This window comes from Phaethon aethereus (assembly GCF_964289735.1).
Source record: "Phaethon aethereus genome assembly, chromosome: Z".
NCBI classification, from domain to species: domain Eukaryota; kingdom Metazoa; phylum Chordata; class Aves; order Phaethontiformes; family Phaethontidae; genus Phaethon; species Phaethon aethereus.
The window spans coordinates 959309-979923 of record NC_138577.1 but is presented as its reverse complement, the minus strand read 5'-3'; the positions used below and the strand labels follow the sequence as shown (position 1 = coordinate 979923).

The window sequence follows — 20615 nt, the reverse complement described above, 5'->3', positions numbered from 1 at the left end:
AATTGGATAGCAAGGGTCTTGCTTCCATAAAAGCTGGAATTATCTTTAGAGGCCTTGCTTGTAATTTTGGGGTGTGAAGCTGAGAGTCCCAAAAACAATGTCATAGCAAGTGGAAAATGTAATTACTGATCCTTGTCACTTCTCAGATCCTGTCCCTTTATAATCTGAGCCTGTCCCATAACGCATGGAATTCAGTCACTAGACACCACTGTGCTTTATCACCTTGTTTTTCATAAATCTCACAGGTTTGTGAGGAATTCCATTTTAGTATCAAGCAGACATGCTAGCATATCTGCTTTTTTTAGGGGTTTTTTTTTGTTTCTGATTCATGATCATGAAAATTGTGTCTTGGGAAGTTCAGAAACTAGGAGGCAAAGAGGAAAATTAAGACTTGATTTTTTTTTTTTTTTAATAAATATTGTAAATTTTTAAGTAAATAAATTTTTGAGACTTTGAGGTCTTATCCTCATACAAAAATCCTAGTATTTGATCTCCCATACAAAAAAACATAATATTTGATTTTTTTATTATTTTTTAATTGCTAATTTTTGTCAGTAATGCCTACCACATGTGAATTTCACCATAGAGTAATGAACCAAGGCAGACCATTCACTCCCTGAAGAGCTGTATTATAGCTACAGTTTTTATGGCAATGTCTGGTTTTGAGAGAAGTGTCATCTGCTTATTTTTTATCTAAGAAACAATCTTAGCTTAACTGCTCAGATTTTTTTCCATCCCTCTTATAATGTTTTCTTGCTGGACAAGTTGGCCTGCTTTCCTACTAAGATTTCCCATCACTTACGCTTAGAAAATCGTGTGGGACAGAGGATTTTTGATGTAAGATTTGTCCTTTCTATTTGACCTTTCCAAAGAAATTCATAGCAGTTCACCCTAGTCCTCACCGAGCTTAAGTCAGAATTCCTGGAGTCGGTATTTTGACCTGGGGTAATACTGATGCATTCTGCCACTGTTTTTATGGTAGTATGGAAATAAAAATCACATCTTTTTTTCTATTGGAATTTGTTCGTGTTGACATTTCTCCTTTAGAAAAATGAAGGAGCCCTTTTTTTTTTTTTTTATATATATATATATAGGGTCACTGTCAACAGAGAAATTGTATATACCGCTGCCTGGTAAAATAGAAGTAGATACTAATTGTTTACAGATTTTATTAGAGAGAGGTTTGTACCTGTATAACACATGTAATCTGCCCAGTAATTGGGTATATTCTAATGTCCTTTTTTTTCATTATTTATATTTATAGGTTCCCTAATGATCATTACAATATAGAGTTCTATCTCTAGCAGTTAGTTTGGTTTTGTATGAAATTTCTGGACTAACTCCAGCCAGCAAACTTCTGAGCATTTCTCTGCCATTTGTTAAACAGTAAACTTTAAAGCTGTTCTTAATGTTATTATTGAAGAGTAAGCTAAGCATCATATACTAAGATGCAAATTTGGAAATTTCTTAATATGCCAAGAGATGATCTCAGCAAGGCTCCCACTGTGGCTGTAATCCCAGTGGAAGTTCTGCAGAACTTGCTGCTTTCCCAGCCACAGGCTCAGGATGTCACAGGCACAAGAACCACATAATCATCCCATGCATAGGACTGGCATCCTCTTGTGCCCCTGTGCAAGTAATGAATATAGGGGTTAACTCATGCAGTAAGGCGTATGAAGAAATTTGTAAACTCTAGCCTATTGATTTTCCAAGGACTACATTGCCAGTATTCAGCCAGAAGTTCTACATTTCCCTTATACTGCTTATGCTCCCTCTAAAATGTCTTCCAAAGATACTTGAAATTTGTTTTTCAAAAGTTCCATGGCATTTTCACATCCCATTATGTCTTAGTCTTCCACTTCTGCTGCTGATTCCACAACTATTGATTTTCCTGTGTGTTTTCCTGGGTGGGATGGCTTATCATCTTGTCTTAGATTAGGTCAATAAAACATTGTAAATTGGATGCTAAAGATGAATGCAGGATGTGTATCCAAGTACTTTCCTTTTCTCAGTTAATGTGAAACAGTCCAGGATGGAATGCTGAGAATTTAGATTTTTCATTGCTTGCCATGTTTCTGTAGAAGTATTAAAACTAAAGAGACTGCAACATAAGTATTATTTTTAGGGGGTTGGATTAAATGGGAGAAAAGCAAAATTACTAAGTAAAACCCCATGTTTAAGACATTTTAACTTAATACTTTCGGTTTTTTTCCAGCAAAGAGATCCTTCTTCAAGATTAAGATCTTGCAGTGTAACAGACACAGTCGCTGAACAGTCTCAACTATCCCTGGTAACCAAAGTTAACTTCTTTTCTTTTTGTTTGAACATTCTCTGATTCTGAATAATATCTTTTCTTGGGTCAGTTCTAGTCAGATATAGACCAGTAACCCCTATGAGCATATGACTATCCCAAATAGTAATGAATACCAAATTAATATCATCACAGTCAGCAACTAAAATGAGGACATATGAGAGAGAAAAACAGTTTGAGACTGAGAGCATAGTCATGCTAACTTTAGTTATCTAACATAGAAATTTAGTTTATTAAACTCTAGATATATAGTCAGTGGAGAGAGAAGAGCCTCCAAGGGGTGTTTTCAGCTGGGGTAGAAGAGGGCAGTGGCACTATCTACACTTGGAACTGTAGCAGCCACCGGACTCTCAAGTATTTGTGTGTCCCATAAGTTGCTTTTACTTGGAATATATAAATCTCTACAGCATTAGAAAGGATTGGTGTTTTACCTAGTCTTAGTTAAAAGGACCCTTTTTGTGATAGACCTTATATAATAGACTAAATAGAATTGCTTCTGTTGTAGTTTTTCAGTGTGAGTGATTTACGCAAGCAGCAGCTTCTGCAATTTTATTTCAGTAGATTCTTCAAACAGGCAAAGGTACAAAGATGTTTTTTTAAAACGATATTCACTTTCACATCATAACCATGCACACCTTTGATCTAATGGGTAGAAAGTTCTACATATTTTGTCCTACAACCCTAGTATGAGCGTTGCAAAGGTGGTAAGCTGTAGAGAGACTACTTGAAATAGGATTGTGCAAGATACACTTTTGAATAAAACTGTTCAGATTTTCAAAATAATTTAATATTTTAAAATAATATACTTTTCTTCAAGGATTTTTTCCCCAATTTGTAATTAGAAATATATTACATATAAATATACAAATAGCAAATTTGTGTATCTTTTTTACAGAAATACTGAGTAAATAGAGTATATCAATAAGTTTGATATTAAAGCTGATGTCTCTGCTTGCTCTTTCTGTTGCTTTTGGGCAGTCATTTACAATAAACATAGTGTTTTTCTCTTTGTTTAATTTTTTCACATGTTCTAGAAGTTGTTTAGTGTTATCTACATTTGGTGCTTACTGATGCATGTAACAGCTGTTGTTCAGAGAACTGCTTCTGAAGTATCATGTGTCTCTCTACTTTCAACACCTTAACTATCTTCTCTCTGTACTAGACAAAGTTGACTCCTAATGCAGTCTCTTCCAGAGGTGTTCTGCTTCTTTATTTAATATAACATGGAGTCTGGGTTTCTTTAACTGGTGTAGTCAGATTGGGATTGTTGATATGTCTTTCACTTTGTTACTGTAGAACACTCATTTCAGTAGCAGATGTTCAAAACAGAATTGAAAGCATTACTCTGAAACAAGGATATTGCCTGATCTTAACAATAGTTAGTCCTTACTAAGCTAATGATAATTTATTTTCTAGCAACTAAATACATACTTTCTAAATACAGTGCTGTTCTTGACTGTATCAATCCCTACTGAAAATTCAACGTATCAGTTCCGTCTTTTTCAATCTGACTTTTTCTGTGCACTCATTGATGACCAGTTTATATCCATTTCATTTTTAAATACCATGTTTACGGGCAGAATGTGCAAAATTTGTTTGGGAGGGGGAACATCATGTTACATTTACAGTAAAAGTTCTTATTATTATCATTGGCAATACTGAACGTATAGAACTGGATACAAGAACTCTTGAAATTAGTGGTTTTTTGTGAGATTCTGACATGGTTATCAGTGATTGATGACTCATTTTGTTTGCTACTATCTTAAACATTATTTCCATCTAATTGCTCTCTCTCAATAAATTTGAGTGTCTGTGATTCCTTACTCCTAAATGTGACAGTAATCTGTGACCTTCATCACTAAATATACTTATCTGTAACATTAATTATCATTTAACAGCAGAGTGGTCCATCTAGGAGAGCTCGTTCTTCAACTGTCACAGGTGGTGAGGAACCAACGGTAATAATACTCTTTATCAAGCACTATCTCTAAATAAAATGTGGGTAGATTTAGGTCTTGTACAACAAGGAATTTTTTTCACCAAGCAGCAGTGTGTGGAATGAAATGCAGCCACTGAATCAGTAGTTCCATTTTTTTGTTGTTTCAAATTTTCTCAAAATTTCTCAAAACATTGCGATTTCACTCAAATATAGCATGTTTTAATTATGTGGATATGCCACTGAGTTTTAACAAAGCTGTGTGTGCACTAAGGAAATACCATAGGCTTCTAAAAAATGAAAGATCTTGGAAGAGTGGGGGATTAGACATCAAATCAGTATACATGTAACTGTGTTTTTAGCTTGCTTCTGTCTTCCCTGACTTTCCATTGCACGAATTCATTTTCATTCTTAAAGTTGATGTTAATTTGAGAACCATGGAGTTACAGTGATAGATCATATATCTCTTAGTGGTCTCTTATAATGCCAGTTTTCATTTTCCAGTAGCTGTTCAGTAGCCCAAGGCTGAATTTTTACTTTGATCATCCAATAAAATTCTGGAAGCGCTTTTCTAAAAGTGTAATACAAAGAAGGTGGTTTTAATTTACATTGGACTTTGTCAAAAACATGCCATTCTTTTTTAACCTGATTAAATGTCAGTCTGAAGCAAGCTATTTCCTAGAAATAATTTTACAGTAACTATCATAAATACCTTTTATCAATATACGAGCTCCTAGGTAATTTGTTTCAGGGAAATAAATATAATTGAAAATTCATGTTGCCTAGTTGTATGTGGTAATGTCAGATATTAATTTGGGTGTTGATACAACAGTCTGTAATACTATGTTTACTGTTTTTTAACTTTTAGAATCAGACGAGCATATTTGTATATTGTTCCTGCAAATAGGTTTTTTGTCCTTGGAAAACCTGCTAGACCTGTCAATTGTTAGTTAAAATGCATGCTGTATTGAACTGTAGTGTGAAGAAGGTCTTCTGTCGGCAGAGCATCTTGTCTGCAAATAACTGAGTTCAAACTTCACTGACTCGTCATTAATACAGCTGTATCATAGGTGTTTTACCTAATTATATTGCAGCTCACTAATGGGACCCTGTCCCCCCCCACACTTTGTCTTCATTCAGCCTGCATTTATACTCTGAAACCCAAATCTGCAGAGGACTTAGGACTTAAATAGGATTCATGCATTTCAATGCAAAAGCATTCTCTTCAAAGGTTGCCATTTTCTTTGTCCCGTAGCACCTACGTTTTGTATATGTACAGACTGTCAGTAGTCACAGTTTCTAGGTCACTTCAGTTTTGCTTTCAGAATCCCTGTAAAACACCCTCATTGGACCAGGACCCACAAATTAGATGTTCTCCATCGTCAGTCCCTGAGGCAGCGCGGTTCTGCCGGCAGGCTGGGAGCATGCCTACCGCAGAGGCGTGGGGGGTGCACGACGGTGCCGTGCTGTGGCATCTTGAGGAGTAGTGATGATGCCCCTTTTTGTAGCAGGCTTAGTTGAGTTACTTAAGAGCAACAAGCACCGAGTTTTGAGCCCTTGTACGTATGAGGTGATTTAAATCCACGTGGCTCTTTCAGAACAGGCCCAGGGCAGGACTGTCGGTCCTCCCGAACCTCTTTCGCAGCGAGAACGCAATACCTGTTGCCCTGCGAGGGAGCGGTAACCGTGCTTGGCCCTTTAGGCCGATGACCAACGCGCTCGGTGGGCTGAGCCCTTTCAGGAAGAGCGGTTAAACCCGAGCGTTGGCTTATCCTGATTGGCTGCTCTAATTACTGTTGCTTTGTGTGAGAGTTGATACTGCCGCCGTGGCCTGACCCCGTCTGTTTTAGAGTGTGGCTGACGTAGGAAACAGTGTCTTGATTTGTGGTTTGTCTTAGCAAGCTTTGGGGCCTGGGGAGGCTGTTAAAGGGTGTATTCATGCAAACTACCCACCTGATTTTTTCCCCCCGTGGGTCCGAGTCTAAGCATTTAGATAGCTCACAAGAAATTGATACGCTAAATGTTATGTATTACATCTGCCCAAGATAGAGCCTGGCTGACTTTATATTGGTCAGCGACAGATGAGTGAATTTGTTACTTGAGTGTGTGTAATGAAGCAGGTGTTGATGACTGTAGATAAAGTGCGTGTTTGGGTAAATATGTCAGTGGTTATTAACCTCTTTGCTTTTCAGGAATTTTTTTAAGTCTCCGAAGGCTTTTACCATTCCTCAATGAAGGTTATATTGTAAAACTAGGCTGAGCAAAACATAAGTTAATGCGTCATGTGTCCCAGCATCTCCATTCTCATGACATTTTGTCCTTAACCGTAATACTTACAAACACACACAGACACACACAATTTATTGAAGACAGTTGTTAAGAAGTGTTCAGTTTGGGGGAAAAAGGGCTCTTGATAAATCTCCCAGGTTTCTATTCTATGTGTTAGAATATCTTTTACACTGGTATCTAACACATGGAAAAGAAATTGAAGGGCAAACTCTGTTTTGCAGATGACAATGTGGGTTGCATTAACCCACAATGAATAGTAAGGAGAAAGGCTGCTGATAGCTGAATATATTTAGATAGAGTGTTAAAGGAAAGATCAGGTGGCGTAACTAGAGCATCTTTCTTGTGTTTCTGTATCCTCACAGTCGAAGTTGATAATTTGCAGCATGCCATCATATAGTGAATAGATTGTGTATTATTACAGCTAAATGATTCAATTTTTTAATTGAAAATCTCTGAGTTGTCCACGCCTTATGTTTACTCTGTACTGTAGACAATATTAATAGCCTGAATAGAACAAACGTAGGAATATGTAGCAGTCATCCATTGTTCCAAAACATCTGTGAATCACTGTCAGCCCTCTCAATTTCTCCCAGACTAATCAGTTACCTTAGTTACCTAATTTTTACCTCAGACGTCATGTGTGAACTGTTTTCAGACCACCTACTGTGGCCTTATTGACTACTGATTTTCGGTTTGGAAACCATTAGAACAGTCTTGGAAAAGGCAGTCTCCTTATCATTGCCTGCCAGCTCTGTGACCTGTGGAAAAATAGCATAGTCTTTTTGGCACTTAACTATTTAGGAAAGAAATAACTCGGAGTCTCATAGTTTGTTTCAGTAGGTATTACTTAGTTTCCTCATCTGTTTTCCTCTGCTTTATATTTACTATTGTAGTTATGTCAACTTTCTGACCCATTCAGTATCTTTTCTCATTTCCTTTCTTGATTATCTAGGCAGTTCTTCAACTCATTGTGTCAGCTGTGCTCTTCTCTAAATACACTGACTAAACAAGAGTCCTGGGAAGGAGGTCTTAGGAATATGAAGCAAGAACAAGAATTGCAGTTAATTACTTTGCTGGAGGAAGAACGTAAAGTGTAGAGAAATAATGTATCCTCAATTTCAACAGGAGCCTTCAGAGGCCTAAATTCTACTGTGCAATGTAATTCACATCTTATATTTTTGGGTAGTAATTTTCCACTGTATACATATTTTTAAACGGAATGATCGTAAATCACAGATCACTCTTTATAAGGATGTGCAAAGAGTAACTTCTTTGCTTGCTTTGTGGTTAGTGTGGTGAATAAAGCTAAAGACCTAGAGACAGGGAGGCAGCCATCCAAGTAGCCCGAGTTGTGGCTTAATACTTCCCATGCTCTTGTGAGTCTGCATAGAAACTTAAAGCATGGACAGTATGTACTTTAGGAGAAGAAAATATATTTTGTAGTAAGATGCAGAACACATGCACAGAGTAATCTAAGTAGTAAAATAAGGAAAAACTAGTGAAAAAAATAAGTGAAACTCTTGGAGGTTAAGATATTAATGAATGAATTGCAGGTATGGAAACTGGAATCATACTTAGCCATGTAAGTTTTACCGATTAATTTTGCATTCAACCTTTTCATCCTGTGTATGCTGTAAGTGGTTATAGGTTTTTCTTACACTGTCATCCATAATGCAATTGCTAATGATTTTTTATTTAAATCTGGCAAAAATGCCTTTAAATTAATATAAAATATAATTTAAAATATTTTTGTAACATTTCTCACATGACTTTACATTTCAGTCCTTTTAAGCTTTTACTATGCTTCCTTTTACAGTTTTGTGGCAAAAAAATGTCGCTTCTGGTGCATCAAACTGAATTATTGCATCTTGCTAATACCACTTCATTACAGTTTTCTAGTTCACCACTTTGGGCATATATACTTCTTAAATAGTGCTTGCATGTATAATTTCGTAGTGACTGCTTCAGGTTTAAAATAAATTTAATATAAAAAGTATTCAACCATAGGATAGAAACGAATGTTTCATCAGGCTACATTTTTTAAAAAAATAATTTTTTTTTTAGTATCCTTTATTATGGTTAGCCATGAGAGGTAAGAGGAAGAACGTATCCTGAATTCCCAGGAGACCAATCTCAGTGTTTCTTTAAATATCCAGGGCAGTAGTATGGTAAGGTAGGAGTAACACTTTTTCCTAATGTGTTGGATTTTTAGTTTTGATTTTAAAGATTAGGAATTTTTATGTTAAATGTACTTAGCTTTTTTTCATCAGAAGAATGGTCGTCATCAGTGCAGTTGTCACTTTACCAGGAATACTCCTGTCTGAAACTAGAAAGCTTAACAATTGATTTCTAATGTATGCAAAGGTATTTGATAATTTTCAAAGCTGATTCTTCCCTTGGTTTTATTTTAAGATCATGCTAAAAAGTTTAAAGAGTCTTCCTTAAACATCTCTAATCTCTTACTCAGGTGCACTGCTTTGTATTCCAGCATCCATCCCACATGCTCGCAGAATTCAATTTGCATTCACCTAGTGAGAATTTAAGAACTCAGAGCCGTGTATGAATCTTAACGCTTTGCATGACTGAGTCTTCAGTCATTTGTCTTCGTACTGAAGTCATTTGCCGGTAGAGCTGGCCTCCTTCTACCTGCACTTAGGCTGCTTGTATACGAATCAGCCCTGCAACAGAGGCTGTGTTTCAGATGTGGGCAAAATACTCAAAAAAGCTGACAGCAGAGGCATCTTTGCTTACTCTGAATTGTTAATGTCATTACTGTGATGCGTGTATGTGTCTGTCTACAGTGCTTTAACTCAGGCTCCCGAAGAATGGATGAAAGAAAAACCCCTGTCTGCCCCTAGTTCGTTGCCTTACTCGTTCTCTTGATGTGAGGCTGAGACATACTCTTCTCAGAGTTTGTGCTAGTGGTCAGCTCTTCCCAGCAATTGTTTTATACCTTCTAGTGACTCCTGTTATTAACAAAATGAGTGAAGACTGCACATGAAGTGGCAACAAAAGATCTAATCCTCTGCACAAAACTTCAGTCTCTGTGCTCTGTTTCTCCTTTATCTAGCCCAGCCAGCATAGGTTCATGAAAGGCAGGTCCTGCTTGACCAGCCTGATCTCCTTCTATGACCAGGTGACCCGCCTAGTGGATGAGAGAAAGGCTGTGGATGTTGTCTGCCTGGACTTCAGTAAAGCCTTTGACAGCATCTCCCACAGCATTCTCCTGGAGAAACTGGCGGCTCGTGGCTTAGACAGGTTTACTCTTCGCTGGTTGAGGAACTGGCTGGATGGCCGAGCCCAGAGAGTTGTGGTGAACGGCGTTAAATCCGGCTGGCGGCCGGTCACAAGCGGTGTTCCCCAGGGCTCGGTTCTGGGGCCGGTCTTGTTCAATATCTTTACCGATGATCTGGATGAGGGGATTGAGTGCTCCCTCAGTAAGTGTGCAGATGACACCAAGCTGGGTGGGAGTGTTGATCTGCTGGAGGGTAGGAGGGCTCTGCAGAGGGATCTGGACAGGCTGGATCGATGGGCTGAGGTCAACTGTGTGAGGTTTAATACGGCCAAGTGCCAGGTCCTGCACTTCGGCCACAACAACCCCCTGCAACGCTCCAGGCTTGGGCAGGAGTGGCTGGAGAGCTGCCCAGCGGAAAGGGACCTGGGGGTGCTGGTTGACAGCCGGCTGAACATGAGCCGGCAGTGTGCCCAGGTGGCCAAGAAGGCCAACAGCATCCTGGCCTGTATCAGCAATAGTGTGACCAGCAGGAGTAGGGAAGTGATCATGCCCCTGTACTTGGCACTGGTGAGGCCGCACCTCGAGTCCTGTGTTCAGTGTTGGGCCCCTCACTCCAAGAAGGACGTTGAGGTGCTGGAGCGTGTCCAGAGAAGGGCAACGGAGCTGGTGAGGGGTCTGGAGCACAAGTCTGATGAGGAGCGGCTGAGGGAACTGCGTTTGTTAAGTTTGGAGAAGAGGAGGCTGAGGGGAGCCCTCATCGCTCTCTACAACTACCTGAAAGGGGGTTGTGGTGAGGTGGGTGTTGGCCTCTTCTCCCAAGTAACCAGCGACAGGACGAGAGGAAACGGCCTCAAGTTGCGCCAGGGGAGGTTTAGATTGGATATTAGGAAAAATTTCTTTACTGAGAGGGTGGTCAGGCATTGGAACAGGCTGCCCAGGGAGGTGGTAGAGTCACCATCACTGGAGGTGTTCAAAAAACGTGTGGATGTGGCGCTTCAAGACATGGTTTAGGGAACATGGTGGCGCTGGATTAATGGTTGGACTTGATGATCTTGAAGGTCCTTTCCAACCTTAGTGATTCTGTGATTCTCCATGAGATGCCCTGAAATTGCAGAAATGAAAATTATACACCTTCGTGTTTGGTAGATAATAACATGTTTTCTGTGAAAGAAAAGCATGACTGCAAATCAGAATTCTTGCCATTTTGGGGCTTACCACCTGAAAAAGGTTTTTTGGTGGTCGTGGGGTTTTTAAACATAAAGAATACTATTATCTGAAATAAAGACATGCTTTTGACTTCTGCAGTAGGCAGTTGCCTTCAATATGTAGTCGTTTGCAAGGTGAATTGGCTTAACGAGCATTGGAGTAATTTGACCTTTAGAACAAAGGACAATTCATAGTGTGCCTGTTTCTCTTAGCCATCTGCCCTCCTTACATCCAGTAACTGTCTGTTGCCAGACATTTGGCTTTATGTCTTTCTTCAAACCGTGTTTTTCAATGCAGCATCTTGCTTCTTTCAGGAAACGTCTTGTAAAAAGCTTCTCTTTTCCAGGCAGTCTAAAAAGAGTTCATAAAGCTTCTTCTAAGTAGCAGATCGTTGGGGGTGGGAGGGGCAGCAACCAGAGCTGCTTTCTGCATCTTGGACATCGATAGAAGTCCTTTCTCTAGCTTAGGTGTGAGAACCATTTCTTCCCAGTCTGGACACTAGCAATAACTATTACATCAGCTCAAGAACTTGCAACATGACAAAAAATTTGATGTTCAGGTGAACAAGTACAACAAGTTCAGTAGTTATAGTTCAAGTTTTGCCTTTGTCTGCTGTGCTGCTTTGCGGTTCTACCTGCCAGCATTTAAACCTGAAATCCTTTAAGGACTAGCAAGTTCACATTTTACATCCATAAGAAAAAAGTACATCGCTACAGCCTGCTCAGAGGAAGTGGTAAAAGCAGACTGCTAGATGAAGGCATTTTGGTTCATTTTCTTAGCGTTGCAAAACTGCCTGTTTCTAAAAGAATTGTTATCAATGATGAATTGAAGTGCTGCACAAATTGATAAGACAGTGCAGTTCAAGCACTGTTTTTTACTCTGTCATGTGACGAAGACCTTTAGGTTTCATCATCCTTCTGCTATCAAGGCAGATATTGTAAAAGAGTGAAGCAATCTCTAGCATTATAGTCTCCTGATAATTAAGGTATGAATGTATATTTTAATGCAATTAATTTACTAATTAAACCAAACGCATATTGAACTAAAGATCTAGATATAGGTACTGAAAAGCACATGCCAAGTCTTTGATACAATTATTAATACATGGCTTTATTAGAGAGCAAAAATACTGTCCTGCAGAGTTTAGCAGTTGGCTTCTGTCTGCTATGAGTGACAGAAATTCCTCTACCTCTCTAGCTCTTACTATTTTCATCAATTGCTTGAGAAGAACACCTGTCCCGAGTATTCCAATGTTTTGTTTGCTTCATTGCCAGCCGGGATACCTGTTCTTATCTGTTATACAAGCAAGTGATGTCTTAAGAGAAGAGGAGTCCCAAACTAGACAGTGACTAAACTTAATAAACATGTAGATTTATGTCGAGTGTATGGTCTAAAAACTGTAATTCCTTGGGCATCCTCCCCTTCTAAAATACATACTTGGATGCAGACAGGATCAGTGTTATAAATGCTCTCTAGACTAGCTACACAGCTAGCTTTGCTGTGCTTGTGCTACAATGCCTTTTTTTTTTTTTTTTTCTTTTTTCTTTTGCCACACACACTCCCCCCCCCCCCCCCCGCCCTGCTCTATATGTCCTGGAGAAAAATGTCCAGTTGGTTTAAGCACTGAATATTTTCCTCACAGGAAGTACACAAGACATCATCAGCAATACGGAATAACATAATTATTGTGTTGAATAGTGACATAACTTGTTTAATGACAATTAGTGCCTTTGGCACCATTATCGTTACCTGTATACTTTCTTTAGAACAACGTCTGTCTTGTGCAACTTCTAGTAAAAAAATAAAATCTTTTCATGCTGAAGTTTGGGTTCCAATTTGGGGTGTATCTTGCATTCAGGGTTAGGTGTCCTGAAGACACAACATTTGTAACATATACAAAAACGTAACTATAACAAAATTTTTGAACTTCAGTTTTGAAAGTCATAATAGTTTCTTGCAACTGGTTCAAGACACCCTGTGGTAAAGAAAAGAACAGAACTTGGGATCTTGACTCGACTGCATGGTAACTTCAATTCTTACTTATCCATACTAATAAGAGGAAAAAACATCCACCTTTTTAAGGAAAAATCATTAAAACACAAAGCTCCTTTTAGTCATTACCTGTAATCTAAAAATGAAAAAGTTTGAGGGCATATAAGCCTAGCTCTTTTCTGAACAAGGTACCCGATTCTGTGCAAAAGTGAATCAAAAGATCTATGATGAGAAAAAAAAGATTTACTCAAAGGTGCATGAAGAAGAGCTTATATTAAATGAAATCAGAAACCATACTTTTCTATATCTATGTTGTGTTTCAGAATGTTGTAAGTTAACAAGTTTTCTTTCTAAACGGACTTAGGAATTTTTTTTTTTAGCTATTATAAAATAACAATACAGTAATTTCTTGCTTGAACAGCCTTCAGTGGCCTATGTACATACTACACCAGGCTTACCTTCAGGCTGGGAAGAAAGAAAGGATGCAAAGGGCCGTACATATTATGTCAATCATAACAATCGAACCACAACATGGACACGGCCTATTATGCAGGTATGAAGATGTGTATAATGCTCAATTTAGACAGCAGACACATAGCATGTATTGAGTGTAATTTCAGTCATGACAATGCAGGATAATCATAAAAAATCGCAATTACTGGGATTTTTTTGTAACTACTTTTAACTGTATTAAGGTACAGATTAAGTTGATGGCTACAATGGAAGGAATTTACAGAGAGGTACATATGAACTACCAAAAGGAAGCAAATACATTCTTAGGATTTAATTTTAATGTTGTGTTGATCTGTTAATAGTACCATACATTATTTGCCCTTCCAGTGGAATTAAGTACTTTATCTCTAAGAAAGTGTATTAAATATTTCATAATAATTATAAGAAGAAATAAGTACATCATTTTTTAACTGTCCTAACTCTGGATGAACTCTGACAACTTGCTAACATGGTTTTGCTTCTGAAATAGCTTGCAGAAGATGGCATGGTTGGGTCAACAGCAAACAGCAGCAACCATTTAAGTGAACCCCAGATAAGACGGCCTCGTAGCCTCAGTTCACCCACAGTAACTTTATCTGCTCCACTCGAGGTGAGAAATGCTGCTACCAAGAAAGATCACTTATGTCTGACTTCTCATTCTTTTTTGTTCTTGCAACTTATAATTTCCTTTTCAGTTGTGCAGTACAGCCACTTGTCCCAGTTACTGGTTTTGCCATAATATATCGCAGTTTTCTTCAGCAGTTTTCCATGTGGATCTTTATATTGTACAATAGTATTACTTAACTTTTGTGGTCATTGAGTGATGTATTTTATGTACGACTATTTGGTTTGGTCAGCTAAAACTTAATCTGTGTGCATCTCTGAAACATATGTTATTGTGACTCCCTTCAAGTGCTATGAATGTATAAAATCAGAAATAATTTTTTAAGTTGAAACATTTATTTTGATGCTGATGACTTTGAAAATAATACGTGCAATTGAGTTTGGGAAATCTTTGAATTAAGATACTGATTATGTTTTATATTCCTTGTCTTTCAAAAGGGTGTTTAATTTCTTTTAAGTATCTTTAAAAGTAATTCAGAATCCTGTTGAATGATGTTCACTGCAGCATATCTGAAGAATAATTTAAGTGGTTTCTTATGCAGTCAAAGACAATGTGTGTTTTACTTCTGAAAGCGTGATTAAAACTTGAATCAGTTAAATATGTCTGTATTGAGGAGAGTAAGTTCTTAAAAATTTCTTCTTCAGTCTTGAAGTATCGTAGTTTATTTGTCCTTCTCTCTCACCGTGTCTTTCCTATTTCTGTGCCTTTTGCCACTGCAAAAGTTTGCCAACAATCAAGTGAAGATTCTAATGTTTAGTTCATTTTATGCATCATTCTTCTTTTTTCCTTATACTGAAAAGTACTCAAACTATTGAGCAGGATTATTGGACAGATTGTAGTTACAGTTCATATTTAAAATAAATTATCTCTGTTTATATGTAATTCAGATAAATAAACACTTTAGCAATGAGCTACTTAAAAGTACCCTTGCCATTGTTAATTCTGAAGACCAATTTTACTGTAATTTAAATAAATTAAATTAAAATTTTCTTAATATCTTAAACTAAAACATTAAGAGCACTCCTCTCCCTACTGACATTTTAAAGATTGAGCTGGTGGAAGTCACTCACTAAACATCTGAAACTTGAGTTTCTCAGGGCGATAGCTTTTAAGTGCCATAACCTATACCATAGCTACAAAACGAGTATTTTCTTCACTGCAGAATATTCAACTAATCAGCTCGGTGGTTAGTTTGTTCAATGCTCAGAAATTACAAGGGTGTTGAAGAGCACAAAGTTGTCATCTTACACAGACCTCTGGATTAATTTTTTTTATTTAAAAGCTAAGGTGTAGATTTACTAATATTAAAATCCTAAAGGAGATAACTACAAGAAAAAGAGAGTTCAACGTTTTAGACATGACTTCTTTCGTTTAAATAGTTATTTTATTGTAAAATGTTCAACTTTTTTGTGTACAAGACATATGGAAAGGTTTTATTTAATGCAAGCTATTTTAAATGCTCCTTTTGAACACTGCAATCTAACTACATTTTCCATCCAACTGCAGCTCAAAACCAGCCACAAATAAGGCTAGAATGATTTTGTAAATATTCCTGTGGATGCCTCATTTTCTAATATAATACTCAAAAAATAGTGGTTAAATGTAGTCTAAGTTAGAGAATTGCCAAAATAAGCATGGGTGGATTTACTGAATCTTAATAATTAGCAAAACAAGACGAAAACAAACTGCTATATCGGCTAATGAGAGCATGTTTTTGGAAAGTAACTGAAAAGTACAAATGCAAACAAGATATAAATACAGCACTTAAGTCTTGTTTTCTGGTTGTGATAGTCTGTATTTTCAAAGGTGAGTACATCTGGATCAAATTTTTCAAGCTGTTTAGGCATCTAAACCTGCAGTTTCCCATTGAAATTTAAAAAAAAAAAAAGTCTCGTAACTCCTGTTTTTAACCAAGGGGCATTGATCAGTGGAGCAGTTTTGTGGCTGTGATCATTTAGTAAAAAAAATAATTGTCCAAATCTGTAATTGCAAACCTCCATTTATTTTAGGAACTTGTTTTAAGTTCATAGTAAATGCTTTCTCTGAAGTTATAGTTGAGAAATGGCATTGACATGTGGATAACCACCTCACATTTAGGATACTGTCTTGTTCTAAAGTGAGATACGTTGCACCGTGAAGCAAGAAGCAATGTTTTTATTTTTTCCTTTGTAAAATGAAATATTGACATGTACAGGACAGATGCAGTAAAATATATAACCAAATGTAAATGCTGTGGATATTATCATTGCAGAGGGAAGTGATAAAACAGTGTCCTTCACAGCAAAAAGCTCAGTATGTTATAAGGAGCAGAATTTAGCTAAGTCTAGGAAATCAGTCCCAGCACTTAATTCTAGTATTAATTACATCTGTAATGAAAAACTATTTGCTGTGATACCAAGTTTTATTCATTTTACAGTTTTGACTGACATTTGACAAATCTTAATATCTTTCATTTTCTTCAGGGTATCAAGGACTCTCCTGTGCGCAGAGCGGTGAAGGACACCCTTTCCAATCCGCAGTCTCCACAGCCCTCACCTTACAACTCTCCTAAACCACAACACAAAGTTGCACAAAGCTTCCTTCCTCCTGGCTGGGAGATGCGAATAGCACCCAATGGCAGGCCCTTCTTCATTGATCACAATACTAAAACTACTACATGGGTAAGAGAAATTCTAGATAATTATTTTTACAACAGTTGCCATCTTCTAAATGTTTCTCTCTGTGATTTCCTGCCTACATATTTTATTGTGGCATTTGTCATGTCTTTGGGGGGGGGGGTTGTCAGCCTAAATTTTTATAAAACTCATGTAGGAATCTCACTGAATCCTCTGTGCAGTCACGTACAGTAGCAATAGATGTGAGTGGCTAATTTTCTAAAATTACTATAGTGCTGCTATTGCTGCACTCAGAGAAAGGAAACTTGCTCGTTTGTATCCTCTTAGATTTTGGTGCATTTATACATCATACACCAGGCAATATTGTTTTGCATTTTGTATTTGACCTTTTTATACTTGACAAATCATTGCAAACAACTACTGTCCTTTAAATTCCCCGAATTTGGGATTTAGAGGCATACAGTGCAATGGAGATTTGGATTCTTGTTTAGTTTGAGATTGTCCATAATACGATTGTATTTTACTGTGACTAGCACTGCTTTTTCATTAATACAATGTATGTTCACTTCTTCAGTTAACAGAATCAATTTTATTACTTGTTTTATGTCATGAGGATCCATTTTTCAATTAAAAGGGCAACGGAGCTGGGGAGGGGTCTGGAGCACAAGCCTTATGGGGAGCGGCTGAGGGAACTGGGGGTGTTCAGTCTGGAGAAGAGGAGGCTGAGGGGAGCCCTCATCGCTCTCCACAGCTACCTGAAAGGGGGTTGTGGTGAGGTGGGGGTTGGTCTCTTCTCCCAAGTAACCAGCGACAGGACGAGAGGAGACGGCCTCAAGTTGTGCCAGGGGAGGTTTAGACTGAATATTAGGAAAAATTTCTTTACTGAGTGTTGTGGTTGAGCCCCAGCCGGCAACTAAGCCCCACACAGCCATTCGTTCACTCCCCCACAGTGGGACGGGAGAAAATCAGAAGAGTAAAAGTGAGGAAAATCATGGGTTGAGATAAAGGCGGTTTAACAGGCAAAGCAAAAGCCACACACGCAAGCAGAGCAAAACCAGGAATTCATTCACCACTTCCCATGGGCAGGCAGGGGTTCAGCCATCCCCAGGGAAGCAGGGCTGCATCACGCATGACAGTGACTTGGGAGGACGGACGCCATAACTCTGAACGTCCCCCCACCCCTTCCTTCTTCTTCGTCCCAGTTTTATATACCGAGCACGACGCCGTATGATATGGAATCTCCCTCCCTCTGGCCAGCCTGGGTCAGCTGTCCTGGCTGTGTCCCCTCCAGCTTCCCGTGCACCCCCAGCCTCCTCGCTGGCCAGCCAGCACGAGAAGCTGAACTGTCCTTGACTGCTTAGCAACAGCTCAAAACATCGGCACGTTATCAACATTTTCTCATCCCCAGTCCAAAACACAGCCTCACACTGGCTTCTGTGAAGAAAATTAACTCTATCCTGGCTGAAACCAGGATACTGAGAGAGTGGTCAGGCATTGGCACAGGCTGCCCAGGGAGGTGGTGGAGTCACCATCACTGGAAGTGTTCAAACAACATGTAGACTTGGCACTTCAGGACACGGTTTAGCGGGCATGGTGGTGTTGCGTTGATGGTTGGACTTGACGATCTTAAAGGTCTTTTCCAACCTTAATGATTCAGTGAATAATTCTGAAATTTTAGTAAACGAATTGAAGAAATAAAATTACGTTAGGTAAAAATGTCAAAGACAACCCAGCATTTCACATCACCCTTGAAATACGAGTTGCACTTTAATTTGTTAGGCATCATTCAGATTCCCAGTGACTACTAGTTACATGACATATTTTCATGGTGGTTCGTATTGGTGATCCAGGTGCATGTGGGTAAATTATGTGTGTGGAAATCGCAAGCATTTTTTGTCTAAATTTGTCTTCTGTGACCTGTTTTACTTGCCCCTTTTTGCCTTATTTGGACATTGATGTAATAATACCTGTGCATTAATAAGAATGTAAGAAGCTCATTTTCATCCTTTTCGAGCCTTTAGTGAGATGGCTTATTTCTCTAACGCTTTTAAGAGCCAAAAACATGCATGTGTATCTAAATGCCACTTACAAGAGTGCATGCATTCCAAAGAACAGAGCTGTATTTTTTGAAGTGTATCTCTGGATATAGCACACTTAATAGAGTCGAAGTCTTACGTCACCCTAACTAACTCTTAACTTTATAAAAATCATTTCAATATATGAATCCTAATAAAGTATGTGACACGTCCAAATACTAAATGTTCTATCACTTTTATATGTTTTGGTTTGTATGTTTTATTCTTAAAAAAAAAAAAAAAAGGCATAAAAGAGTAACCGTAACGTAGGAGGATTTATTTTCCAGATAATTCTGTGTTTGATTTAGTATATAGATCTGACCTCATCTGTCGGATTTACAGTCCCATATTTCTGTTACAGGAGGATCCACGACTGAAATTTCCAGTACATTTGAGATCAAAAGCATCTTTGAACCCTAATGATTTGGGCCCTCTTCCTGTAAGTGATAGTGTGTATGTATTTTAATACATACCTGCTATCTTATGTCATCTGATCTACTATTGCAGTCATATATTGTATGTGGACACATATGTTGCTGTCATCAGTTTTCTGAAGACACTAAAGCTATGTTTCTATATAGCACCAGAAAGCATTATTGTGATCTGTGAATCAGTCAGGCTCTTCAAAGCCAGCCCATAGTATTTCTGAAATGATTGAATGTTTCTTTGCTTATCTGAAGCTTTGAGCTTGAAGAGACTTACCTTGGTTTTATCTCTGACTGTGTGCTTTTAGATAGTTACCTGTTACTTTAGGAAAACAAGGAGCAGATTATTCAAAGCGAGCTCTATCAATGTACCAGCACATATTGGCATTCAGAAATCTAAATAAAGTTTGATTTTTCAATGAAACTTCCACAGTCTGCAGATAAAATTATCATTTTAACATCAGAAATTTTGTCATACTTGTAGCCAAAGTATAATACTGGTTTACAGCCATGTCAAATACAGAGCTTTGGTTTGTTTTTAAAAAACTGCAGCCTTGATGGCAGAGACTAGTCTATGAAAGCTAACAGTTTTTCTGGGGTGCTGGTTTTCACAGTGTATTGTTAATTCAGCTCATTGCATTGCCTCATATATACTAAGCGTACTTTTGCGAAATTGCCACTGAAATTGTACTTGCAACACTGGAAACCTTAGTGAGAATGAGCCACTAATTGTCACCAGCACTCTCAGTGCTCCAGCATGTATTATGGACGAGCTGTCTGCAAACGGCTGTGCCAGCAGAAGAGGCTACTGCCCCATGCTATGGGACATGGCAGATTAAATTATTTTAGTTTCAAACAGTTTGAATAACAAGTCTTTAATCCTACTCATTTTCACTGAGCTGGGTTACAGTTTACTTAGGTGAAACACTCTACCGGCAGACTAAATCGGGTGCTGCTTTTGGGCACAAGTGTGACAAATGCTACCTTTGGTGAGGGGTGATAACCTCTTTTACCACCTGTGATCAGATATCCTCCTCTAAACCATCCTAAAATCTCACTGCCCTTGTCTTGATTAGCAAAAGTTTTGCCTTGTATTTAAATGAAGCTAGGCCATTTGCCAGGCCCAGTGTCTTGAATCGCTGATGAAACTGAAAACTATGCGCAGTTGAACGTATTTATTATGATGCATTTCCTGGTAACAACACAGCAGTAATGCAGTTTGTCTTTAAGAAAGCAGCTGTGGAAGTAGCTGTTCTTTTGCAATTTTTCAGACACGTTGAGCATGCATTAATCTTCGAGGACACATTGCTTAGATCACCGCATGGGAGTAAAACATGCAGGGAAATCAAGATAGTCTGATGTACATTACTGGAAATGTATAATTAGTAACAGATTTAAAATCAGTTAATCCATT

At 38.2% G+C, this 20615-nt stretch overlaps 1 protein-coding gene across 4 annotated transcripts in view; it reads left to right on the top strand.

Annotated features, from left to right (window-relative positions):
- Positions 1-20615, top strand: part of LOC309415755 (E3 ubiquitin-protein ligase NEDD4-like) — a gene marked incomplete at both ends in the record, with an annotated part of 209308 nt that overhangs the window by 160606 nt on the left and 28087 nt on the right. For 2 of the 4 annotated variants that reach the window (XM_082013359.1, XM_082013358.1), the window contains 6 exons: positions 2216-2290; positions 4210-4269; positions 13391-13522; positions 13952-14071; positions 16549-16746; positions 19138-19215. In XM_082013359.1, the coding sequence (XP_081869485.1) occupies positions 2216-2290; positions 4210-4269; positions 13391-13522; positions 13952-14071; positions 16549-16746; positions 19138-19215 (663 nt within the window). The remainder of the gene's footprint in view (positions 1-2215; positions 2291-4209; positions 4270-13390; positions 13523-13951; positions 14072-16548; positions 16747-19137; positions 19216-20615) is intronic. The other 2 variants (XM_082013360.1, XM_082013361.1) reach the window with 2 other exon arrangements.